The sequence below is a fragment of the Benincasa hispida genome, chromosome 3 (assembly GCF_027475165.1).
Source record: "Benincasa hispida cultivar pf3 chromosome 3, pf3_genome.v1.1, whole genome shotgun sequence".
Lineage (NCBI taxonomy): Eukaryota > Viridiplantae > Streptophyta > Magnoliopsida > Cucurbitales > Cucurbitaceae > Benincasa > Benincasa hispida.
The window spans coordinates 78,323,224-78,349,784 of NC_143480.1; the positions used below are offsets into that span (position 1 = coordinate 78,323,224).

The window sequence follows — 26,561 nt, forward strand, 5'->3', positions numbered from 1 at the left end:
GGAGTCAACAACGTTAGCATTAGAGTCATGTTGCTTAGAACTTTTCCAATTCGCAGGTTTTCCATGAAGTTTCCAACAAGTTTCACGTGTATGTCAATGTTTATTGCAATCGTCGCAAACTCAAATGATGGGTAACTTAGTGGACCTGGACGATTATCCCTACACTCCATAGCTTACAACATATCGTTGAAAAAAGGAAACCCAGAATAAAAAATCAGTAGATCTAGGAAAAAAAAACAACAACAACACAAAGGCTTAAACGAACCAGCAACTAGGAAAAATATAGTTGATGGACAGCGGCAACTGGTCGGCAGAAGACTAAGTTTTTTCTAGGGTTTCAAAAAGAAAAAAAAAATAGGTTTTTTTTTTGGGTTTTTAGGGTTTCAAAAATTTTGTTGCTCTAATACCATGCTAAAAACCATTATTCTTTTCTCGTATTAATCTTAGGAGGAAATGGTTTCTTAAATAGAAGAAATACCCAATTACAAATAACGAAAGAATAAAATAATTACAAATAACGAAAGAATAAAATATAACAAATATAATACAATAAGTACAATATAAAAATTCACAGTAAAGGAAATAATCAACATCATGTTTGAGTGATAACCTAAATGGTCTGTAGTAGATGGATAAGGCTGGGTACCTTATCCTGGTGACACTACGAGTATGGCCCGCTTTGTAGATGTTACAATTGTCTTAAAGTGCTACAAATGATATGATCCTCATCATTCATGTGGAGACATGTGAGTGGGGATATTCTATACAAAAGAATTCGCATAAGGTCGAACCACAAAATGTTTAGTCTCATTATATAACGTCATTCATAATAGAGACTTTTATTTGACCAGAATGACTATAGGTAACATGACATGAATCCTGAGTGAGTTATGAACTCCTGCATAAGAAAGCGATCCTTTGATTTGTATGGGTGAGAGTGGCTAGATCGCCGACTCAACAACCCTACCATTTTGGGGATTCAGCTGATTGAGAAGCTTGGAACACGATTACACAAGAAAGAATTCATTCCTTCCTCAATGTTAGAGCAAGTAGATAAATTGCTCTCTTAAAGACTGATCCCGTGGCTTGAACAATGTGGCGTCACACCCACTCCTGGACAAGAGGGGTTTGATCATAGTTGGACTATGATTTATTGTTCATTAGAAGGATCAATGGTATTTAAGGAGTTAGATGTAACTACAGGGACAAAACATTAATTTTGGCCCAGTTGTACTTACGAGTAATTTGTGAAGGGTCATTGTACTGTTGACTGGTAATATCCAATGGACATCGAAATATATCTGTAGTGTGAAGAGTGCAGTTGTAGGTCTTTAGTGGAGTACCCGATAATTAACGGATGGTGAATATTTAAATTAAAGAAGTTTAATTAATTATTCACGTACTGTTGGAGCTTCAAACTATAGGTCCATGAGGTCCCCTCTGTAGCTCAACGAAAATTAATGAGAATCAACTTTTGGATTAATTTGAATTATTCAAATTAATTGAGGGAATTAATTATATGTGATATAATTAATTTAATCTAATTATATATGATAAAATTACAATAATGTAATTTGATACATTATAATATAAAGGTTATTTGAGAGGAAATAGATATTTGAATATGACTCAAATATTAATCATATGAATTTGATTCATATAATTAAATTTAATATAAATGAGATTTATATTAAATATCATTGGTGAGAGAATAGAAACTATAGGTTATATTGTATTTGGAACAATATAGAATTTATAGGTTATGTGTTATATTTGATATAACATATGGTTTAATATATATTTTATATAATAAGGTAGTTATCATATAAATATATATTAAATTTATTTATTAAAATAAATCAATCTAATTTAGTTTATTTTTAAAAAAAAAAATTGGGAGGGAGTTGTAACTTCTTTCCCCTCTTTTCTCTTTAAAACGCGTTAGTGGGAAAGAAAAGACTGGTTGTTGTTCTTCTTCCGTGTGTGTGTTTTTCCCATCAGAGTGATATACAGAAGATTTCTATGAGAAATTAGGAATTTCATCTCTTCCTCTCAACACTCTAAAAATCCCTTTTTTCCAAAATAGCCAGAGCCCACAAAACTCCTGAATTCTCATCCAGAGAATACAAAGGAATCTTTCATGCTGGTATCCTTGTAGAAGGTTAGAGGGTTCAAGATCGATCATGACAAGATTCGGAGAAGGAAATTCATGAAGAAGAGTTCTTCAAGGGTAAAGTTTCTTAGACCTTTTTTCTTTCTTGTTCTCTGTTTTAAAGCATGCTGCAATTTTCTTTTAAATGCATAATCTGTATGTTCTTACTGTAAAATTTATGATTTGAAAATTTTGGGTATTTGGTTCGATCCCCTCCTTCCGCTCAATTCACTAGTTCCTTCAATTTCTTTTCCTTTGGAGAACAAAATTAAAGGGGTCGTATTGACGATCATAGATTCTATTATGGCACTATTCACAATCATTTTCAGTGCCTTTGATTTCTTTCTTATCCTTTCTCCCTTCAGGGACTAGAAATCTTTAGTTCTCCTATTGGTGATGCTCAGCTCTATGTCATGAGTGCATGTTGCTAACTCCTCAAATGTACAAAGTTTTATCCCTTGTAGGATATAGATACGCTCTCAGTGCATGCCTTGGTGCACATCTCCACTATGGATAATTCAGTAAGTCTATCTTTGCAATCCAAACTCAGAGCTCTCTATCGATTGATGTAGTCGATGGCCAGCTCTCCCTTCCGCTGCTTGGTGCTTGACAGCTCCATCATGCTGACAATATGCCTAGTGCTATAAAAGCAGTTGAGGAACTCTTTTTCCAACTGTTCCCAGTTGTCAATCACATTTAACTCTAAATCAGTATACCAATCGAAAGCATTTCCTTTCAAGGTACAGACGAACTCTTTGACTAGTTGGTCTCCTCTGGTTCATACATTTTCACAGGTTTTAGTGAAGTGAGCAACATGTTGTTTTGGATTGTTCTTTTCATCAAACTATTGGAACTTTGGAGGTTGGTACCCAGCTAGGATTTTCAGGTTATCAATTCTCTTGGTGTACGGCTTGGAGTACATAAAAGAAGATTGTGATAGTTCTTCATACAGAGCCCTATGGAGTTTGTAATCATATCCTACAGCTGTTGAACTGATAGGGAGGCGACAGAGGTAGATTGTTGCATCTGAGTTTCTTGTGAAACAGTCTTTCCTTTGTCATTGCCTTTAACAACTAGAGTTTGACTTGTCTCAGCAATTTCTCAAGCTTGTATTTGATCTCTTAAGGCAGAGATTTCATGGTCTCGCTCTTCAAAAACTTCCATCAAGAGATTTATCTCTCTCTCTATCTCTACCATGGCCGACTCAGTCGTTATGTCAACCATCTTGACAGACACTGCATCAAAGTGTGATTCTTTCTCTGATTGATCAATAGCAGGAGCATAGTTATCGAACAAGGAATTTTCTCTAAAGAAGATCCTGCCTTTAGGAGATTCCCTCAATTGTTTCCAGATTTTCTTTGTGAGGATAAAACTTTGTTCTTGTTCCTGCATGATATCCTTTGAATGACTGCGGGTGACAGGTCCCGTGTAAGCATCGATTGCAATGATAGCTTTGGATGCAACTTTCTTTGGTGCTATCTATTGATTTGCTGATTTAGATGACGAGAGAGATGAGAGGTAAAGATGTCCTACTGGGCATGCCAATTTGTACGCACGAAGTTTTCTAAGAAACTTGTTTCGTGGAATTTGAACTTTTTTATTGATGTAGATTTGATACGGATGTGGTTCGATATCTAGAACTTGATCCTCTTATTCTCTTTCGATTGAATGCATATGCTTGATTTGAGAAAGCGAAGTACGTAATGTTCTTGAAGTTTGAGTCTTAGAATAGTCTTCTATCTTCAAAAGACTTGTATCTTCAAGGAATGTTCAGCTTCAGGAGTATGAAGTCTTCTGATTGTTGGGAAAATTCTCAATGTCTCTCTGGAGTGTGGAATTGTTGACCCTCACAAATGAAAAAAATTCCTCGATTTATAGAGTTCTCAAGTGGACTTGGGTTTGGTTGGTCCATCAACCTGGTCCTTGAGCCTAATTAATTGGACTTGGACCTAATTTGGCACTTGGTCAAATTAAGCATATTCTTGAGTCCAATTTAACTTTAGCCCAAACTTTAATATTTAATTAGACCAAAATAATTAATTTGACATCAAGACGAAAACACATGACATCATCAAGATTTGTCAATTTATGACTTTAATTTCAACTTGGGATACATGCCCGCTTTTAATTTGTCCCAAATTCAATGATTTGTAATTTCGTCATTAATTTGAGAAATAACGTGACAATTTGTGATTGATCCAAAATTTTTCATTCAACAATAGTCACATGTATTTGCCTATTAAAGATAAATGTTTAAAAATGCTTATGATTCATGCCCTGTTACCTGAATAAGCCTAGGGAGGGGGTGCATAACCAAAGCATATCTCCTCATCACTTTTAACACATTTTTATCCATAATGTACTTGCCTCTAGCTTGTTCATAAAAATCAATCATCGCTCCAAATCTTTCCCACTGAATACGACTTACGAGTTTCTGTTGGGCGTGCACACTTGATATTCTTGAATAATAAAAGCCCAAATGATGAAGCTGGCCCCTTTTTGTTGATCCAACCGTGATCAACGCAAGTTGTTTTGCCCTAAATTAATTTTGGTTGGTAGAAAACTTGGTTCTGCTTGCTTCATGATCTTCCAGGAGATGTGCAACACGTGGAATAATCCACTATCTTCTACCTGATGGAAGGAAATGCTTTCTACTCTGATGGGAAATTAATTTCAGACTAATTACTCTCTTTCTCTCTCACGTTCTCTCTACTGTTTGCAGAAAAACTTTTGCTAACCCTTTTCTCTCTAATTATTTTCGCGTAATTGCCAAGAGAATGAAGAAGAAGAAGAACATGAAATCTTGTAATGAGAAAGAAGAGAAAGAGATCTACACGATGATATACGTGGTTCGACAATACAGTGTCTACATCCATGGGAAGAAGAAGAACTTTATTCAAGAGCTAAGTCACACTTTTCTTTACAAATCTTGTAGCTTTCTTGTAAGTTTATGTAAGATTGTTTCTACAAATTGTAAATGATGCATATTTATACATTTTGTCTGATACAAGTAGTTACATAAGAAACTGTAAAGAAAAATGTAAAAGGTCGTTGATAAACGATTGTATACTTGAGCTTATTTTACTTCAAATCTCCACCTTAAGCTCAACATGCAAGCTCTTCTCCTTCCAGATTTGACATGTCTTCACCCTTTTTCAGGAAGTTAGAAGCCGATCTGACCAAGACAGTTCGCGAGCTTGAGCTTTGAAATTGGTTTGGTAAGCATATCGGCGACATTCTCGCTGGTATGAACCTTTAAAACTTCAACTTCACCTTTTTCTATTCTATCCCTTACAAAGTGATATTTAATATCTATGTGTTTGGTCCTTGAGTGATATTGAGGGTTTTTGGAAAGATGAATGGCACTTTGATTATCACAGTAGAACTTTACTACTGTTTGATTGATACCAAAATCCTTCATCAACCCCTTTAACCATAATGCTTCTTTTATTGCTTCTGATAAAGCCATGTATTCTACTTCGGTACTTGATAGAGTTGTGATTGACTGCAGATTTTCTTTCCAACATAATAAATTTGGACCATACAAGAATAGATAACCTGTTAATGATCTTCTTTTGTCTTGGTCCTCTGCAAAATCTGAATCAACATATCCATATAGCTCTAATTTTGTTTCTGATATGTTAATTTTGATTGTTTAGACCATATTAGGTATCTTAATATCCATTTTATTGCTTCCCAATTCCTTTTTCTAGAGTTAGACATGTATCTACTAACAAGACTAGTACAGTAGGATATGTCTGGTCTAGTAGATACATTAGATTACCTACAACTTGGTTATATGAAATTAACTGCATTTGAGTCAAATGTTCTATGTCTGTTTCCTTTGGTGAGTTTTCTGAAGAAAGTTTAAAATGACTAGCAATAGGTATAGTGACAGGTTTTGCATTAGACATGTTAAATCTATTAATAACCTTTTCACAATAGTCTAATTGACTAATGGTGAGGATAGAGGAAGCCCTGTCTCTACTTATTTCAATCCCAAGAATCTTTTAGACTGACCCAAGTCCTTCATGTCAAACTCTCTCTTTAGGAGATCTTTGACATGTTTTAAATCCTCCTTAGATTTTTCAGCTAGTAACATATCATTAACATAGAGTATTAGATAGACTTTGTCCTTATAGGTTGTTGAATTAACATAAGAAGAAATGTCATAGGTTTTGAAACCCAATACTCTCTATGTAATCATTAAATCTTCCGTACCAGCATCTAGGGTATTGTTTAAGACCATATATAGATTTTTTTAGGAGACAATAAAGGTCTTCCTTCCCTCTTTCTTCAAACCCTTTAGATTGAACCATATAGATAACCTCTTCTAGATTTCCATGAAGGAAAGTTGTTTTAACATCTAGTTGATCTAGTTCAAGGTTGTACTGAGCAACTAGAGATAATAAAAGTCTAATAGAAGTTTTTTTTACTACTGGTTAAAAAATATCAGAGTAGTCTATGCCTTCCCTTTGAGTAAACCCCTTAGCCACTAACCTAGCCTTGTACCTGGGCTTTTCTTCTTTGGTAGAACCCTTCTTTAGTTTATATATCCATTTACAAGCTATAGGCTTGCATCCTCTAAGAAGAGGGGCTAGGGTCCAAGTGTTATTGACAGTGAGTGATTCCATTTCTTCACACATAGCTTGGATCCAAGACCTACCATTAGGGCAATTCACTGCCTCTTCAAAAGTAGCAGGTTCTTGGTCATTAGGACCTATTGTGGCATTTAGGACTAGGTTCATGTAATTAGTTTCAGTATACCTAGCTGGAGGAACTATCACTCTTCTTTGTCTATCCCTAGCCAATGAATACTGACTTAAATCAGGTAGAGTTTCAGTATTCTCAGTAGGCTCACTTGAGTTTTCCTCTTCTTCTTCTTCAGTTTCATTAGGAGGGTTATAACTAGTGGAAGAATCTTTAGGTCTCTCCACCTCAATCCTCGCAATACTAGGGCCTTTAGAAACGTCACAAGTTGTCTTTTCTTCTTGCATAAACATCTCTTTTTCTCTAAAAGTGACATCCCTGCTTACAACAAATCTTTTCTCAATAGGATTCCATATCTTAAAGTCTTTAACACCTTCTGAGTACCCAACAAACATACACTTCACTACCCTGGACTTTAGTTTCCCCTGACTTTGGTGAATATAGCCAACACATCTAAATACCCTTAGATTTTCTAGGTTAGGTGGATGTTTTGTCCATTTTTCTTCAGAAGTTAGGAAGTTTAGGGAGGAATGAGGACACCTATTTAAGGTGAAAACAGTGTAGCTTGCTGCCTCAGCCTAATACTTTTCATTAAGAATTGCATCTGAAAGAAGACATCTAACCCTTTCCATGATTGTTCTATAAAATCTTTCAGCAACTCCATTTTGTTGAGGAGTGAATCTAACAGTCCTATGCCTAGTTATTCCTATTTCTTTACAGAACTTATTAAACTCTTCACTACAGAATTTCAGTCCATTATCAGTTCTTAGGTATTTAATTTCTTTAGAAGTTTGCTTCTCTATCATGAGTTTCCACTCCTTAAACTTATCAAACACTTTGTCTTTAGTTTTAAGGAAGTAAACCCAACTTTTCCTAGAGAAGTCATCAGTAAAAGAGAGTAAATACCTTGAGCCATTTAGGCTAGGTGTAGAAGTTAGACCCCATAGGTCTAAGTGAATGTAATCTAGGATAGCTTTTGTGGTGTGTTGTGCTTTAGTGAAACTTTGCCTTGTGGCCTTTCCTAAAACACAGTGTTCACAAAAAGTTAGATTTTCTGAGAGACCTTTAGGTAGAATCCCTCATTTGGATAGGACTTCTAGGCCTCTAGCTCTAATGTGAGACAATCTCTTATGCCAAACATCAGCCTCTGTGATCTCATTTGTGGTGGCAACATATGCCCCTGTCATCATTTCAACTCCTTTGACCACAAGTAAGTCATTTATCTTTTCCCCAACTAGTATTACCTTAGAATCCTTTAGCACCTCAAGGGTTTCTCCTTTACCCCTGTATTCACACCCAATTGTATCAAGCATTCCTAAGGAAATTAGGTTTCTTTTAAGAAGTGGAACATATCTCACATTCCTAAGAAGTTTAATAGTTTCATTCTTAAGTTTCATAGAAACAGAGCCAATGCCTTCTATCCTACAACCTTGGTTGTTTCCCATATAAACCATTTCTCCTTCAATTTCTTTAAAAGTGTTGAACCATGGTCTCATTGAGGTCATGTGATAGGTGCATCCAGAATCTAGGACCCAATCATGTTTTCCTAGAGGATTTACATGGTTGGATTTGTCTAAGGTTGAGGCTAAAGCATCTGAGTAGATAAAAGAACCTTCTACCACAGAAGCTTCGAGCTATTTACCTTTAGAGTCCTTTTCTTTCTCTTGGTTCTTCCTTCTAAGAATAAAACAATCTTTGATTAAATGTCCTTTCTTTTTGCAATATTTACATTTTAATTTCTGTTTAGGCTTGTTTTTTTCTGAATTATATGGTTTTCTGTCCTTTGAGTGATTTGGTTTAAAGTTTCCTTTAGCAAATAACCCTTCACCACTAGAATGATCCTTTTTGTCAATTTGTAACTCTAGCTCTCTAGTTCTTAAGGTTGATATTATAGTATCAGTACTTATACTATCCCTTCCATATTTTAGAGCATTTTTAATCTCCTTATAGGGTTCAGGCAAAGAATTAAGAAGCACATAGACCTCATTTTCATCCCCAGGTTTTTCTCCTAAGGTTTTAAATTCAGTAACAATTTTCTTGAATTCATCTGAATTATCAGTCAAAGATTTTGATGAATCTATTTTAAATGTAAAAAATTTCTCCCTAAGGTACATTTTACTAGGAAGTTCTTTGGTAGCATATAATTCTTCCAGTTTTGTCCATATCCTATATGTTGTTTCTTGATCTAAAACTTGTCTTAAAACACTATTACTAAGGTTTAGGATCAACGTACCATAAGCTACCAGGTTCCAATCTTCTTTTTCTTGAGCTGTCACTGAGGCTGGGAGTGTTGATGAGTCAAGGAGAGCTCTGTGAGCCTTCTGTTGGCTGAGAATTACTTTGATTTTGGCCTTCCATAGGCCAAAATCTCCTTTGCCATCAAACTTCTCTACTTCGAATCTTGCTACTGACATCTTGGAGTGAAAAACTTGAATAGATTCAAGAACTACAATCTTGTAAGTCTTTTGCTCTGATACCACTTTGTTGGGCCTGCACACTTGATATTCTTGAATAATAAAAGCCCAAATGATGAAGCTGACCCCTTTTTGCTGATCCAACCGTGATCAACCCAAGTTGTTTTGCCCTAAATTAATTTTGGTTGGTAGAAAACTTGGTTCTGCTTGCTCCATGATCTTCTAGGAGATGTGCAACACGTGGAATAATCCACTATCTTTTGCCTTATGGAAGGAAATGCTTTCTACTCTGATGGGAAATTAATTTCAGACTAATTACTCTCTTTCTCTCTCACGTTCTCTCTACTGTTTGCAGAAAAACTTTTGCTAACCCTTTTCTCTCTAATTATTTTCGCGTCATTGCCAAGAGAATGAAGAAGAAGAAGAACATGCAATCTTGTAATGAGAAAGAAGAGAAAGAGATCTACACTATGATATACGTGGTTCGGCAATACAGTGTCTAGATCCATGGGAAGGAGAGGAACTTTATTCAAGAGCTAAGTCACACTTTTCTTTACAAATCTTGTAGCTTTCTTGTAAGTTTCTGTAAGATTGTTTCTACAAATTGTAAATGATGTATATTTATACATTTTTTCTGATACAAGTAATTACATAACAAACTATAAAGAAAAATGTAAAAGGCTGTTGAATAAACGATTGTATGCTTGAGCTTATTTTACTTCAGTTTCATATACCACGTCACACTTTGATGCAACTTCCATCAAGTCGTCACATTCTTCCCATTTCACATCTTGTGATGTCACATGGTCTTTAATGTCATCCTAAATAAACAAACAAGTTCAACAGTCGGAAGATTTTAAAGTAACCAATAACTTCATACAGTTTTGACTTCTCCGATTTTCTTTAAAATAGCAACAACAAGTGATAGCAGAGTCATTGTTTCCCACATCATGGCACAACAAATAATGTCATTCAATAGGCAATCATGTTAGAGTTTTGCTTTAAAACTTACCTTCATTTTTACATCTGGAGAGAAGTATATTTTCACATCTTGATACTTGGCGAGCAAATATGCAAGTGACCGTACAGTCCTCCCATTAGCAAGATCACCCACGAGCCCAACTCTAATTCCATCCAGTTTTCCTATCTCTCTCTGAATAGTTTATCCATCTACAAGATCCTGCCAAAACCAGAACAAGGTCAAGGGTTTCAAAAGGAACAGATGCAGAAATCCATCATAGCAGAAGAAACCAACAAGATTATTTTCAAGTTCTCGCAAAGCTTAGCAAAAGAAGCTCTGGAATCTGGATCCATACATCATTTCTGATGTCTTTTTAATGACCCTCAAAATAAGTTAAATATCTCATTCTTTTATGAAAAAAATTTTACAAATAGAAGAATATCAAACTATTTACAGAAATTAAAAAAAAAAAAAAAACATTAATAAACACTAATAGACTTATATTAGTTTCTATCACTATAGTATCAATGATAAATTTCTAGACAGTTATACGTATTTAGTGGCTATTTATAACAAATACTCTTAATTGATTCGGTTCTTTAAAAATTCTCTGTAATGTGCATGGAACAATTGAGAGTTGCAGAACGTGGTGAATGGTTGCTCATTTTTAGCCGATTCTTTAATCATTTTGCAAGAAATACTATGGAAACTTGCTGTTTATATTGCTTAATGAATGCAGAAGAGGGGTATGGAATCAGTAATGTGTCAAAACTGAATTTTCTTGCGAGGACGATTTAAAAATCAGTGAAATTTGGGGGATAAAAATTCTCTCAAATGAAAATTCTGTTTTCAAATATCTAACACTCATGTAATACTTTGTTACCAATAATCATGTTTGTAACACTTTCTTACTATTTAGTATTTACTCTTACATGGAACATATTCATACAACCATTATATTACAAGACTAAAAAAAGGCGCTAACAAACCTGAATTGGATGTTGTCCAAGACCATCACCAGCAGTAATAATAGGCTGCAGCAGCTTCCCAGCAGCACTGATAACGCATAGATTTTATGTGATGATATGTGATACTACTTCTAGATATGCGTTATTAACAATATTCTTGTAGTATGTTGTGCGTTGTCACAAGTTTCCTTACATTAAAATCAAGTATAATTTCACCGCAAGTTTCTCTGTGTAATCCAAGGTCGAACACAAGGACTGTTTGAGGTTATTGCGTTATGCTTGTGATACATGCGACCAAGGTTTTTCAATTTATAAAAGGATTTGTGTACAAGAAAGTAAACATGCGATAAAGTAAAGTAAAGCGGTAAAAATGTGATAATAACATAAATTGCGTTAAAGTAAATCTAAGCTAAGATGATACAAGATACAAGTTTCATGATACAAGATACTGAGGTCAAGGCGAGCTGTGAAGATTATGCAAAGATCGTGTAATATGGTGACAAGTCTTATGTACGAAGCAGAAACAGAAAAGATAATTAATACAAACATCGCAAGTTTCTTAATTGCGTTAAAGATATAAGTACGGTTCCGCTTTTTCCTTGGCGTACACCTCTCGGTGATCGGCCATGTTCCCACATTTCTGTGGTGAAACAGGGACGAACGTAATGAATGCAAGGTTGCTTCCATCTCTGGAAGTACTACTCGCTTTAGTTAACGCGCTCTTCTAACCTTCTCTCGATAGATCAGAATGACATCTTCACTTCTACTTTCACAGGAGAAGATGCCGTCTAGCATGCCTTAACTAAACACATTTATCTCTTTATCACAGATTAAGTTACTCGTTTAATCCATATTAATTACCAAGTTATTAAGAAAACTTCATGGAGAAATCGATAAACGGAGGAACGGAAGTAGACAGAGAAGTGGTAATGAAAGTGATCAAGACATTCAATATTTCTATTTAGCGTCTGATACATGATTTGTGAATGAAGAGATTAAGAAGATGAAATACACTTGATGAAATAGAGTTAGAAACAAATACAAATAAGCGCCAAGGTCTTAGCGCTGATCTGGATGGAGATTTGCTTGCCAGTGTGGATGGATCATGCGGAAGGATGAGCTTCCCTCTCAGGCTTGCTAAACTGGCAGCAGGGATCTAAGCATAGAGCTTCATGGCGGGGATCTGGCAGATTTGCACTGAGACTCACCTCTCGGCCTTGTCTCTTCTCTTCCCAGATTTCTTCCGATCAGTACTCAGCTCAGCCTCTCTCTCAATAATTCAGCAGTAATTAGCCCTCGTATCAATTATACCCGTATCCAGTATATCTTCTATGAATTCTATGGGGGTATTTACAGGTGAAAAGCTTTGACTCTTGGCCTGTGAACCCCACTTCTTGTTATGGAAATTTCGAAGATGGAGGAATAAATATTCCTTCTGTTATGCAATCAAACCGTCAAATATGCATAACGGTTAGTTGTACACGTGTCGCAATCCTTCGCCTTTGCATTGCTCAGCTGCATCTTTCGATCGGTTGCTTGCATGCGGTGTTGTTTTTATTACCGCATGCGGTTGAAATTCAGCTCTGGATCAACTGTCGCATTGCTTCTTGCATTAATCGTCTCTTCATTGTTGATTGACGGGCGCAATATGACAGAGATGCGTTGTTCAGTTTCTCGTTGAACTTTGATCGCAAGCGGTGATTTGGTTTCCTACAAAACAGAGTAAAAATATCCTCTTCTACCATCTTGACGATGTTAGTGGGTGTAATTGCGATAATTCATAATTATTGTATTTCTGAGCTAATTTTCATACAATCAACGCATATTCCTTCTCTTTTGGCCACAATATCTAGATAAGGCAGCATAAATAACTTGTATTTCTACAAGTTATCACACCCCCAAATTTAGATATATGCTTGTCCTCAAGCATATCTTCTACGCAGGCAATAATGCTAAATTCCTATCCTATAAGTCTGCGTCGATTGGCTACTCCGAATGCTACACTTAGGCATATTTCTTAACAACGCAAGTTCCTTCTATCCTTGCTAATTCTGAACAAAGCCCTACTTTATTCTTCTATATAACAAAATTCTGCTCAATGCTGCTTTTCTAGTTTTGAAAATAGAATGTTTATCTCTTATTTGCCAAAACAACTTGATATATCTATATGCAGTGGTCAAAATTTGCATTATTTATTAGAGACTATTGGTCATGGTTATACTCTTCGTTTTGGCTTGCTCCCACGAGTGTCATGCGAACATCCAACTACGGTTGTGTGCCAATTTCAACTTTAACTCATGATATTCAGAGGAGTTGTCTCTTACACTCTTTTATTTTCTTTTTTATTGCGTTGTTTTTGGAAACCCACCTTCATTTTGGCTTACTCCTACGGGTATCATACGAACATATAACTACAAGCAGGCTCCTTTCACAACTAAACTCTTATCAGGTTGGGAACATCTTTGAAGTTTTTCCTTGTGCTGACATTGGAGTTTGGCATAATAAATTTTTTTTTATTTTTTTATTTTTTTCTTAATGAACGCCTTTTCTTAATCATCGCATATTCTTGATCTTATCTGCTCAGACCTTCCCCACCCCTAAATTTAAAGATAAGCAAGGTTCTCATTGCGTTGTTTGGATAGACTAGACAAACACTTAGAATAAAAATTTCAAAAAGAAAGTTTGAGCAGAACTTTGAAAGATAAAAGGTAAAGTACTGCTAAACTAAAATTAACTAAGTGTTAGTAAGAATTTACAAAATATGGGAAATGTTTCTAAGTATAAACATATATTACATCATGGAAACGCAATGAATAACGCAAAAGTAAAAGATCAGAACATCAAAAATATTGACAAAGGATGATAAGGAAAAAGGCACAGGCAAAAAGGAGAGAATATGTACTCGATTGTATTGAATATTAACAAAGTATACAAAGAATTAAAAATTAACGCAATACAAAATGTTTTGCCTATACAAAGAATCAAAGAATTTCGTTAACTTAGAAAGAATAATGAATGGCCGCAAAAATGTAAAAATTATTGTTGAGGAGCAGGAGGATCTGGAGGAGGATTTTGAGGTGGTGCTGCCGGAGCTTCTTCAAAATTCAGTTGCTGCCTGAGATGTGGAGGCACCATGGGACCATGAAGATAAGCTATGAGAAAGTTAAAGTACTCATGGTTTTGCTCCGCAATCTGTCTTTGATGGCGATGGACTTTAAAAATATTGCGTTGAATATGGATCAATGCCTCCCTTGATGTGGCAGCACTATGCTGTATATCATCAATTTGCTCCATTACCACCTCAAATCTTTGGTTGAAAAAGGGTTGTTGGTGAGCAAAGAGTTGTTGTTGTTGGGAAAAGAGGGACCGCATTTTAGCTAACTCTGCAGCCAAGGAAGGGATGGAAAGTTGCGCCTACGATGTCTCGCCAGCATCGTTTTGGGGTTGGGCAGAGGTGCCTTCACCCAAATCGTGTGGGTCATCAATAAACGGTGGTGGAATGGAAGGTTGTAGTGATGAAGCTGCAGGTGAGTAAATTGGTGGGTATGCAGTTGGAGAATTTGGAGTGAGGACAAGGTTGGTGAAATGCTCATGGAGTGGAGAAGAAGGTTGTGCGGGTGGGCTTGAAGGGCTTGGAGGGCAGATAACTAAGGGTAAAGGGTCCAAAGGTTCCGGATCTTGCATTGTTTCTTCTTGGACTTTCCCTTTTCCCTGATCATCTCTGCGCTGTCTCTTTGGCCTAGGTTCTTGCGGCACATTAAGATCGATTGCGGGCCTCTTTAAAGGTAACTCTGGACAATGCAGGGAGTCTTTGAGGAGCAGCCTCAGGATTTTGATATTGATGAGGCCATGGATTTCTTGCATGGGTTCTTCTTCAATGCCTACCCCCACTGACAGGCACAGACTTGAGATAGTCCATGGAAAGAAATATTGTCCTCTAATGTGCCCTACAAAGCCTCAAATTTGACTTGTGATCAACCGGCCCACATCGATTGGAATGTCGCATGCAATGCAGTATGCGGCCATAACTCGATCCTTTGAAATGGTCTTGTCATGGGAAGTTGGGATCAACTGCTTCTTAACCAGATAAACCCAAAGCCTTGCCTCCGGAAGCAGAGTCTTGGACGCCAAGGTCTTGATGCCTTTTAAAGAAACCAACCACTTCGTGCCCGATTGCGTTAATACTAGCAGCACATCTTCCAACTGTTATTCTGTGGGATCATCAATGATTGTGTTACCCTGTGCATCTGGTTATCCTTCATTTGGTATAGTTCATTGATGTCCTTTGCACTAAAAGGCACCACTTGCCCTTTTATGGTCACCACATCCCTGGTGTCATGTAGTCCATGGTAAAAGTCACGCACTACCTTAGGAACAACAATGGCTGGGCACTGGCAAAATGTGTCCCAGCCATGCTCCATGGTCACGCTCGTGATGAGATCAGGTAGTGGTGTTGGCGTAGGGTAAAAGCCCATCTCCATCAACAAGTCGTCATTTTCTTTCTTTTTGAATGGACGTGCCTTTACCAACGCGGGCTTGCTGCTTTCTGCGACCGCTTTGCCCTTTCCATTAGCCAACGCAAGGCAAGTTTGTTGCCTTTTTTTTATTTCCCGTTCCTTTCGTTGTTCGTCCTTCTCTTGCTCGATAAGTTCCTTGCCCTTCTTCTTCTGTAAGCGCCTTTTATTAGCTTCACACTTCTTCTTCCTTCTTATTTTTCTCTTCCTCTTCTTCTTCTCTTTCTTCTCTCTCGAACTCCTCCACAAACTGCTCAGAGGCCAACAAAAGGTGTTGTTCCTTTTCAATCCGGCTTATTTCTTCAAGCCTTGAGATCTCGCTATTGCAGCAAACTTTCTCATCATGCAGTTTTCTTCTTCTATCACCTTCTGCGGTGATGAGTTTCACCCGCTCCATTTTCTCCTTTTTCTCCTCCTCTTCTTTTCTTCTTCTTTCCTGTTCCTCTAATGTGATGATCAGTCTTTGAGGGTCAACAGTAAACCCTTGCGGCGCATTCTCCCTACGATGCCGCATTAAGGGGTATCTTTTCCTTCTTTGCCTTCCTCTGTTGCAACCATTTGCGTTGTTTTAGGTTACGCCGGTTCCATCAATTGCGTTGTTTCCCCCCTGTCCTCCCTTACAAAGGTCGATTCTCCATCATTTTCCGGGCCCGCAGCCTTCTACTTCTTTTCTTCTTCCTTTTTTAGGCGCCTTTCTTCACGCCGGTGCATTCTTCTTTCTTCCTTCTCTTTCTTCTTCCTCTCCTTCTTCTCTTCCTCATCTTCATCATCAATCTTCTTCTCTTTATTCTTTTTCTCCTTGTGATGATGAGATGACTCAACTTCTCCAACCTTTCTCCCTTTTCTTTTCTTCTTCTTCTTTTCCTCTTTAGCTCCTTCTGGTTGCATCTCCATTGCAACTACGTCCATCGCAACTTCGGGAGTTTCTACCACAACTTCAGCCTCCTTAGTCTCCTCCACCACAATTCTGGAGGGTCCGTCATAGGTTTCTGCGTTGGCAGTTACCTCAGGATTCTCTAAGGTCAGAGTGTCTCTTCCTGCCTCTTCTTCAACCACCCCGCCACCACCATTTCTTCAGCCACCGTCGCCGTCACCTTCTCCGTGGACAGTGGTTGGTTTACAACCCCTAGCTCGGGTAATCCTCCTCCTTGCTTCAAATGACTCAGAATGTTGCCAAACACTTCCTTGTCATCACGCCTCTTCTTCTCGCTCTCAGTTGAGACGGCAGGAGTTGGAACTGGGGTATTTTCAATGTTGTGCCCCCTCTTGAACTGAGGAGGCCGGACGGACAATGGATTTCTCCAGGTTCTACTGGCGATTCTTGGGATGATATGGGGTTGGGCAGCAAGCCTGCGACTGGCAGTAAGGAATGTTGCTGCTCGCATAGCGATTTGGTCAGAGGAAGGGGTTGAGGGTGAAGTAGAAGATTGAGAAGCTTGGTCAGCCATGGATGGTAAGCTAGAGAAGACTGAAAAATTTGCTAGGGTTTTGGGAAAAGAAGGCTTCGTATGTTGGCGCTAAGGTTTTTAAAAATGCAAATGAGGTAAAAATCTCACAAACGGGGGAGGGTTCCTATTTATAGGTTGGGCCGCAGTGGGCCCAACGTGATTTTTCCGACGACAGGCCTCGAGAAGCTCAAAAGGTTCGTCGTTCGAACTTCCCTTTATGGAATTTCAGAAAAACGTCCTTTCATCTGCAGAATCATCATTGCTTTGGGATACGAAACGATTGAACTTCTCAAATGCAGAAAGAATTTTCTTTAATATTTTATTTGAATGGACGCAATGTGCTCGTCAACGCAAATGCATCTTCGCAGAGGACGGGCAACAACACATACACCGCCGCAACACACCCCTTAACTAACACATTTTTTTAGGATGCCTCAACATAGTGCATTTAGCTAAGGACGGGCAAATGACATATACGCGCACAACACACCCCTCAGTTTCAATGCATTTGAGTTGGATGAACGCAAAGCGTGTCTTGCTTGGTTCAAGATGCGTCTATTATCGCCTTACATACTTGTTGTTAATTATATGATTTTATTATTATTTTTTTTTTCATCACCGCAAGTTGCTATGACTTGCGGAAATAAATTTTCCTTTATTTCTCAATCATTCACTAATTAAGGACCAACGCATTAATTACAGAAAAGTTAAAGGAATTAAAGACGGTATAAAAATAAATGCAAAGGAAGTAAATGAAGAATTAATTCATAAATTCATGAAACGAATTAAATGTAGAAGTAAAGACAAAATTCAAGAATTCAAAAAGACAGAAATTGAAGAAAGCATTAAACATAGTTGTGAGATATGGACCGGAAGATGCGTTTCTTTAAATGAGCGCAATTCACATCTCTGCAGGCGGTTCAGCTTGCCTGCCTAATGTCCTAGGGACATTACTCCTTTCCATTGGATCCCAGGGCTTCTAAGTTGCTGGGCAACGTTCCTAGTGCTCTATTTCTCAGCTCAGATGCCAGCTGGCCCACTTGGATCTCCAAGTTCCGAATTGAAGACACCTGTGCTTGCATCACTGCGTCATTTTTGTCCATATATTATTTCAGCAGGGCCTCCAATGAGTTTCCAGAGGTGTTTGATGATGAGGGTTGCTGGTTATGCGATTGCCTTGGTTGCCCCTGGTTCGAGTTATGGTGAAAAGGATGATTTCCTCGACTGCCATTCTGATGGTTGATTGGCCCCCCTTGGTTAGGATTGCCACCCCAACTGAAGTTAGGATGGCTCCTCCAACCAGGATTGTAGGTGTTACTGAAGGGGTTCGTTCTGGATGGCGAATACTTGCTGGAGATTCGATGGGCACATTTCTGCTACATGAGCCCCTCCACAATTAACGCAACTTATTGCGGCCACTTAAGCCGGTGCAGTGGGTTACGCTGATTATTGGGAGATGGCTCCTTGATTGATTGCCATCGATTGAAGGATCGTGGTCAACGCGGCCATCTGAGCAGCCAACGTGCTCATTCTCTCCGCAGGGACAATGGCAGTTTCATTCTTTCTTCTTTCGGCGCCTCGGCCTCCATAGCCATTATCAATCCAGTCATCCATATTCCATGATATGCGGTCAAGAATGACTTTAGCCTCAGTATACGTTTTGTCCATAAAACCTCCTGCCGCGGAGTCATCAGCAACATCCTGCGTCGATCTGTTCAGGTCCTTATAAAAGGTCTCCATCAAAACGCAATCGGGTATCCCGATATGCGGCTAGTTTTTCACAAATCTTCTAAACCTCACTCAGGTGGTGCTCAGGGTCTCATTTTCCATTTGCTCAAAGTTCAGCATGCTCTTTCGTCGCCTTGCGTTGACGGCCGACAGGAAGAACTTCTTCATGAATCGTTCCACCAGTTGATCTCATGATGTGATCTCGTTCGGCTCCAGTAAGTGAGGCCACCTCTTGGCTTCGTCCCTCAAGGTGTAAGGGAACAAATACAATCTAATACTCTCTGGGGTTACGCCAGTTAATGAGAAGTTGCCGCACATTTCGACAAAGCTGGTCAAGTGGGCATGCGGGTCTTCACTTTGTAGACCCCCAAATTGCCCTGCATTTTGGATCATTTGTAGCATGATCGGCTTTATTTTGAACCTTGCGTTCTCCTCAACAATAGGTCTCGAAATCCCAGGCGAAAATTCATACAGGTTGGGTGCCGCATAATTCCTCATGGGGATGTTACGATCAGCAGCTAGGAACACAGGATCCTGTGCTGGCCTAACAGCCTCTTGATTTACTACGGGAACCGCATTGTCGTTATTATCTGCCATACTCGCTGCTTTCTTTCACCTTATCCAATTCTAATGTGCCCGTGCGCGAAAGGTACACTCGATCTCAGGGTCAACTTCGAATTCTAGTTCAGCACCAGTACTCATAAACCGTCAAGCTGCTCTTCGCGTTGAACAGCCAGTACAATAAGATCTGTCCTGCAAATACCACAAACACACTCAAACAATAAACCATTAACCAATCCCTGGCAACAACGCAATAAACTTGATAACGCATAGATTTTATGCGATGATATGTGATACTACTTCTAGATATGCGTTATTAACAATATTCTTGTAGTATGTTGTGCGTTGTCACAAATTTCCTTGCGTTGAAACCAAGAATAATTTTACCGCAAGTTTCTCGGTGTGATCCGAGGTCGAACACAGGGACTGTTTGAGGTTATTGCGTTATGCTTGTGATACATGCGACTAGGGGTTTTTCAATTTATAAAAGAATTTGTGTACAAGAAAGTAAACATGCGATAAAGTAAAGTAAAGCGGTAAAAATGCGATAATAACATAAATTGCGTTAAAGTAAATCTAAGCTAAGATGATACAAGATACAAATTTCATGATACAAGATACTGAGGTCAAGGCGGGATATGAAGATTATGCAAAGATCGTGTAATACGTGACAAGTCTTATGTACGAAGCAGAAACAAAAAAGATAATTAATACAAACATCGCAAGTTTCTTAATTGCGTTAAAGATATAAGTACGGTTCCGCTTTTTCCTTGGCGTACACCTCTCAGTGATCGGCCACGTTCCTACATTTCTGTGGTGAAACATGGACGAACGTAATGAATGCAAGGTTGCTTCCATCTCTGGAAGTACTACTCGCTGTAGTTAACGCGCTCTTCTAACCTTCTCTCGACAGATCAGAATGACATCTTCACTTCTGCTCCCACAGGTGAAGATGTCGTCTAGCATACCTTAGCTAAACGTATTTATCTTTTTATCACAGATTAAGTTACTCATTTAATCCATATTAATTACCAAGGTATTAAGAAAACTTCATGGAGAAATCGATAAACGGAGGAACGGAAGTAGACAGAGAAGTGGTAATGAAAGTGATCAAGACATTCAATATTTCTATTTAGCGTTTGATACATGATTTGTGAATGAAGAGATTAAGAAGATGAAATACACTTGATGAAATAGAGTTAGAAACAAATACAAATAAACGCCAACGTCTTAGCGCCGATCTGGATGGAGATTTGCTTGTCGGTGTGGATGGATCGTGCGGAAGGATGAGCTTCCCTCTCAGGCTTGCTCAACCGGTAGCAGGGATCTAAGCACAGAGCTTCACGACGGGGATCTGGCAGATTCGCACTGAGACTCACCTCAAGGCCTTGTCTCTTCTCTTCTCAGATTTCTTCCGATCAGTACTCAGCTCAGCCTCTCTCTCAATAATTCAGCAGCAATTAGCCCTCGTATCAATTATACCCGTATCAATTATATCTTCTCTGAATTCTATGAGGGTATTTATAGGTGAAAAGTTTTGACTCTTGGTTTGTGGACCCCACTTCTTGTTATGGAAATTCCGAAGATGGAGGAATAAATATTCCTTCTGTTATGCAATCAGACTGTCAAATCTACACAACGGTTAGTTGTACACGTGTCGCAATCCTTCGCCTTTGCGTTGCTTAGCTGCATCTTTCGATCAGTTGCTCGCATGCGGTGTTGTTTTTATTACCGCATGCGGTTGAAATTCAACTCTGGATTGACTGTCGCATTGCGCCTTCATTCCGTTAATCGTCTCTTCATTGTTGATTGACGGGAGTAATGTGACAAAGATGCGTTGTTCAGTTTCTCGTTGAACCTTAATCGCAAGCGGTGACTTGGTTTCCTGCAAAATAGAGTAAAAATATCCTCTTCTACCATCTTGACGATGTTAGTGGGTGTAATTGCGATAATTCATAATTATTATATTTCTGACCTAATTTTCATACAATCAACGCATATTCCTTCTCTTTTGGCCGCGATATCTAGATAAGGCAACATAAATAACTTGTATTTCTACAAGTTATCAAGCACCACTTTCAAAATGCCGCATGACAATTATATCCGAATAGCTCTTCGACAATTCTTATGGTATCTGAATCAAGTGCATATAAATTACAACTGAACTACTGTTGGAAGGTAAAGAAGAGGTGAATGATTCAATCACCTTCAAGGGTTTCCCCTTTGGCTGCTGAATAAAACTCCCGCGCATTTTCAGCTGTCACTTAACAATACCTCCCCATCTAACCTTTTCATGGCAGATTGAAACGAAAGCCTAGTTCCAGTTGAGGGCTCATAGAACAGTGTAGCCATCAAATATCCCTTCAGCATTTGGCTTTTAGATGAACTTTTTTCAGTTTTTTCCATATCAAGTGCAACTTCAAAAAAATAATTGAGAATCTCTAGAGCTTCAATCACATCGCTCAAACTTTTTGCCAACAAAAGGAGAAAATGAATTCTCAGTTTCCACAGCTCGGCACCGAATTTCATTTCTTAATTGGACATTTCTCAATATGTTCCCGTTTTGATGAATTCTCGTTATGTGAAAACATAGGATTTGTTAAGAACTTGGACTTGGAATATCCAATCCGGGAGTACGATGAACACAAGTTACAATACATATAGCCCTTAACAGATTTTATTGCCGTTTCAGTGGACACGTGCATGCAAAGAGTGTGACGTAAGGCGATGAAGCAGCCATTATAATGTACAAATATCCTGGATAGGCTCGGTTTCTAGTAAAACAGAGACCCTTATTAAATCAGCTTTGACATAAGTCATAACCATCTAACATGGAGAAGTATGAAATAATAAATGAAAAATAAAAAGATCTTATTGTTCACACAACAGCATACAAAAATATCAGTTCATACGTCTGCATCTGCCTTGCAGAAAAACACATGTTGTGTAATAAAAATATGACTCAGGAAACTGTTATAACATTACAAATAATCAGAAGAAAATCCAAAGCCATTTAGCTTGCTACGTTGGCCTACCTTTATGAATCTCGTACAGAGGGCATGAAAGCACCAGGGATGGTGAGTGAATAGCCCCCTGAAACTTATGGAGTTAGCATATTTGGGATGATTTGCTAACCATTTAAAGAGTGATTTCAAGTGGAAAAAAATGGTTTCTTTTTTTTTTTTTAAGACCCAAAACCTAGGGACCACAAAAGTATCCACCCCTTTTTTTATCAATCTGTTTGAGTGAAAAAGAAGCAGTAGCCACACCTTTAAAAGTTCACCAATAATCACCACAAGAGCATTGCCCGTCCTTGAAGCAGTGAAATCTGTGGGAATCTCTAACAGTAATTTCCCTCTTGACAACCCCAGAGATATACTTAATTGCATTGTGGCAATCCACACATATCCTCAGATTTTTAACTATCAATATTGGCTCACCTTCTCTAGTAGACATGAGACCAAATGCAACAGCTAACTTCTCACTGTGATGTCCTAACCTTAACTCTTCCTCTGTTTGCCTTTCTCTATCGTAGTCCCCTACCGATGCTGACCTCACGTCCTGAGTATATCCCGCTTCCTTAATCTTTCTCATCATCTCTTCCAAGTATTCCTGAATCTTCTTTATCATCGGGTGGGAAGTATCTTCGGCCACAAAAATGTGTATTCTCCTGTTTACTTCAATCCAGCTACAACCAGGTTTCTTCTTCACACCTCGGTCTCGCATAAGTTTTCTTACAGCTGCAGCATCCTGCAATCTCCCATTGTCAGCATAGATATTTGCCAGCATGACATAAGGTGCAGCATTTGAAGGATCCAGCTGAAGCAAATGGTTTGCTGCTTTGACTGCTAGCTCCACGTTCCCATGTGTTCGACAGGCCCCGAGTAATGCAGACCAAAAAATGGAACCAGGGTCAAAAGGGATAGTCTCAATCAACCTCTCTGCCTCGCTTAACTTCCCTGCTCGACCCAAAAGATCTACCATACATGAGAAATGCCCTGCTTCTGGTTCAATGCCAAACTTCTGCTTCATCATATTGAAGTAAATCTTACCATCCTCAACTCTTCCGGTGTGTGCACAGGCAGCAAGTACTGAAATAAACGTTATGTTTGTAGGGGTAAAGCCCATCTCCAGCATCCTCTGAAAAAGATGAAGTGATTGAAATCCCATCCCATGTTGTGCATAGCCTGCAATCATTGAATTATATGACACTGTATTATGCTCCGGCATTGTATTGAACAACCTTCTTGCGTCCCTTAGATTTCCACATTTTGAGTACATCGCAATCAGAGCATTATTCACTGATATTCTATTGGAAGGAATGTCCAATTTGAAAGCTAATCCATGAACTTGTCTTCCTTGAGAGGGTGATGACATGTTTGAACAGGCACTTATTACACACACAAGGCTGCAATCGTCAGGCTGGTGGCCAACACCTTGCAGCTGCCGGAAACATTCAAGAGCTTCATCGGATAACTCCTCATACAGGGAGTATCCTGAAATCATTGTATTCCAAAGGACCAAGTCCGGCTTACATATTTCATCAAAAACTTTTCTACAATCCAACATACATCCACCACATTTTGAATACAAATCAATCAAACCACTGCCCACATGACAATTCTTATGGTACCCAGACTTTATCAATTTGGCATGAAACTGAAGCCCGCCTGATAAGTCCTGCACATTCGTAAACGCTGTCAAGACACTTGCTAAAGTAAACATGTCAACAATCAAGCACCTCACAGTCATTTCCAAGTACAATTCTAAAGCCTTAGAGCCGTCACGATGCTGCATATATGCCACAACCATTGAATTCCACGATACGTCATCTCTATCTTCACCCATCCAATGAAAAATCCGCTGGGCCTCATTCAAAAATCCATTTTTGCTGTAATGTGTGATGAGTGCATTACCAACAGACACATAAGAATCTAACCCAGCAACAACACTCAGTGTGTGCAACTGCCTTATCAAAGCAACATTATCGCCACAAGCGGTAATTATACCAGAAAGAGTAAACCCATCCATCTCAAGAAAGGACTCCCTCATCTCCATAAACAACTGAAAAGCAGGCTCAGTATCCCCACGTTGCGCATATGCAGCAATGAGAGTGTTATACGAAACAGAGTCTGGTTGGGGCATTTCATCAAACAGTTGGCGTGCAACTTCAACAAACGATTCTTTCGCGTAGGCAGAAATCAGGGCATTGAAGGAAAAGGTATTGCAATCGTGGGTGTGATCGAAGACTCGACGAGCAGCGGAGAGGCGACGACATTTGGAGTAAAGAAGAAGGAAGTGGTTTGAGAGGTAGGTGGATGTGGGTACGAAGGACTTGATATACAGAGCATGGAGGGACTTTCCAGTACGGAGATCTCTCTCTGCAATACATGTTTTCAGAATCTGCCGAAAGCTTTGGAGAACAGAGGAGAATTGATGCATTTGCAGTGTTCATGGTGAAAGCTCAAGTATCAGTTCTCTTACATTTGCTTCGTGGAATTCCCTAAAACAAGCAATGGTCTTTCGGGTAGTTGCTCTTCTATTCATCTGCATTGGGTTGTTGTCATCTCTCACACCCTCCAAAGCTTAAGCTTAAAAAGTAGTGTGTTTTAAGTAAAAACAAAATTGGTTTTAATCCTAGGGAGGGTGGTGGTCGCCAAGGGTTTCTTAACTTTGGGGTTAAAAAAATTTAAATAATAATAATAAATAAAATAGTAAAATGCACTTTTAGTTCCTCACTTCGGAGCGGTTTGGGGGCCCAACATAAGATGGTATAACATAGGTTGGTATATCAACTTTGAGTTGAAGTCGGAGTTGATTCAAATGGCTAAGAAAAATGCTTTTAGAGGACACCCTACTGAAAATATTAGATGCTTATGAGGGTGACACTGATCAACCCCGACTTCAACTCAAAGTTGTTTGCATTGATAGGCACATTCAAAATTCCAGGTTGAGTATAGGGAAGGGTGGTTGGAAGTAATCCTTAATTGCTTTTTCGCTTCTTCGGCCATCTCTTCTTCTACTTCTTGCTTATCCCTACGATTTCTCCTCAAAGTACACTCAATCTCAAGATCAAAAGGCAAAAGAATAGTGTCCTTATCACGAGACATGCACCAGAGAAAACACCAACGAAGGTTAGAACAAAAATAAGCCTTAGTCTAAAATATCTCTGATTCTTAAATATTAAGCCCACATCGTTATTTTGTATCCCTGACAATGACACCAAAAACTTGATGCAACGCAAGTGAACGTGGTTAAATTATAGTAAATTAAAACGACATAAAAGGTCGAGTATTGTCCTTAGGGATCAAATGAACAGTTAATACTTACCTATTTAAAACCATATCGATTTTAGCTAATGAATTGAAAAGTGGATTTGAGTGATTTTTAATTGTAAGAAAACTAAATGACTAGAAAAAGTAAGTGTGAACTTCATATTAAAAGAGTGTTTTAGGGTGTTGATTTCACTACAAACTTCATTAGTTAATACTTAAATTAATCATGAAAATTATGCATAACAATTTACCTAAGTCACAATACTAAGATCCAGATTATTATCTCTTGAAAAAAATATTCTCATGTAATCATAAATGATAACTAACATAATGATACCAAATTAAGATTCATGGCATTAGGTATTGTCATAAGCAACTTTTACTATTCCCCTAGCTTTTTGCATGGTAGGTTAATGGCAATCCAATGTTATACCCGATCAAACATGCAACATACCGAATTGAATATTTAATAGAACATTCATTGATGGTCAGTCAATAGAAATTAAGAACAATAACATTGCAAGGCATAAAGTTCTACAATTCCTTGAAATCACTAAGTATTAAACTAAATTCATAAGTAAATCTAGAAATACCCTAGAACAAGAGAGTTTAGTCGCTCATAGTTCTCAAACACATATTTTCATACAATTTTGACAACATTGAAGTCGAAAAAAATAAAGAACCAGAGAAGATAACTATCGTAATGCTCCTCCTTTGATGAAAATCGGTCAACACGTTGAGAATTCGTACAGTATCCATAATAATTCTCCACACTCTCTAACTTTTCTTTAGCAAAAATTCACTCTTTTAGGCCTGGAATTAGGTTAGAA

The 26,561-nt window shown here is 38.3% G+C and overlaps 1 protein-coding gene and 1 pseudogene across 1 annotated transcript; both read right to left on the reverse strand.

The window, feature by feature from the left end:
* Positions 1-3,253: 3,253 nt before the first annotated feature.
* Positions 3,254-22,397, reverse strand: LOC120073697 (aspartate carbamoyltransferase, chloroplastic-like; annotated as a pseudogene).
* On the reverse strand, positions 22,304-25,120 carry LOC120072650 (Pentatricopeptide repeat (PPR) superfamily protein). The gene has a single exon (XM_039025079.2). The coding sequence runs from the start codon at positions 24,896-24,898 to the stop codon at positions 22,736-22,738; it is 2,163 nt and encodes a 720-aa protein (XP_038881007.1). The 5' UTR covers positions 24,899-25,120; the 3' UTR covers positions 22,304-22,735.
* Positions 25,121-26,561: the final 1,441 nt, after the last annotated feature.

Bases quoted from the DNA above. Each gene is read 5' to 3' on its own strand.
- LOC120072650 (XM_039025079.2), bottom strand. From the start codon at position 24,898: ATGCATCAATTCTCCTCTGTTCTCCAAAGCTTTCGGCAGATTCTGAAA.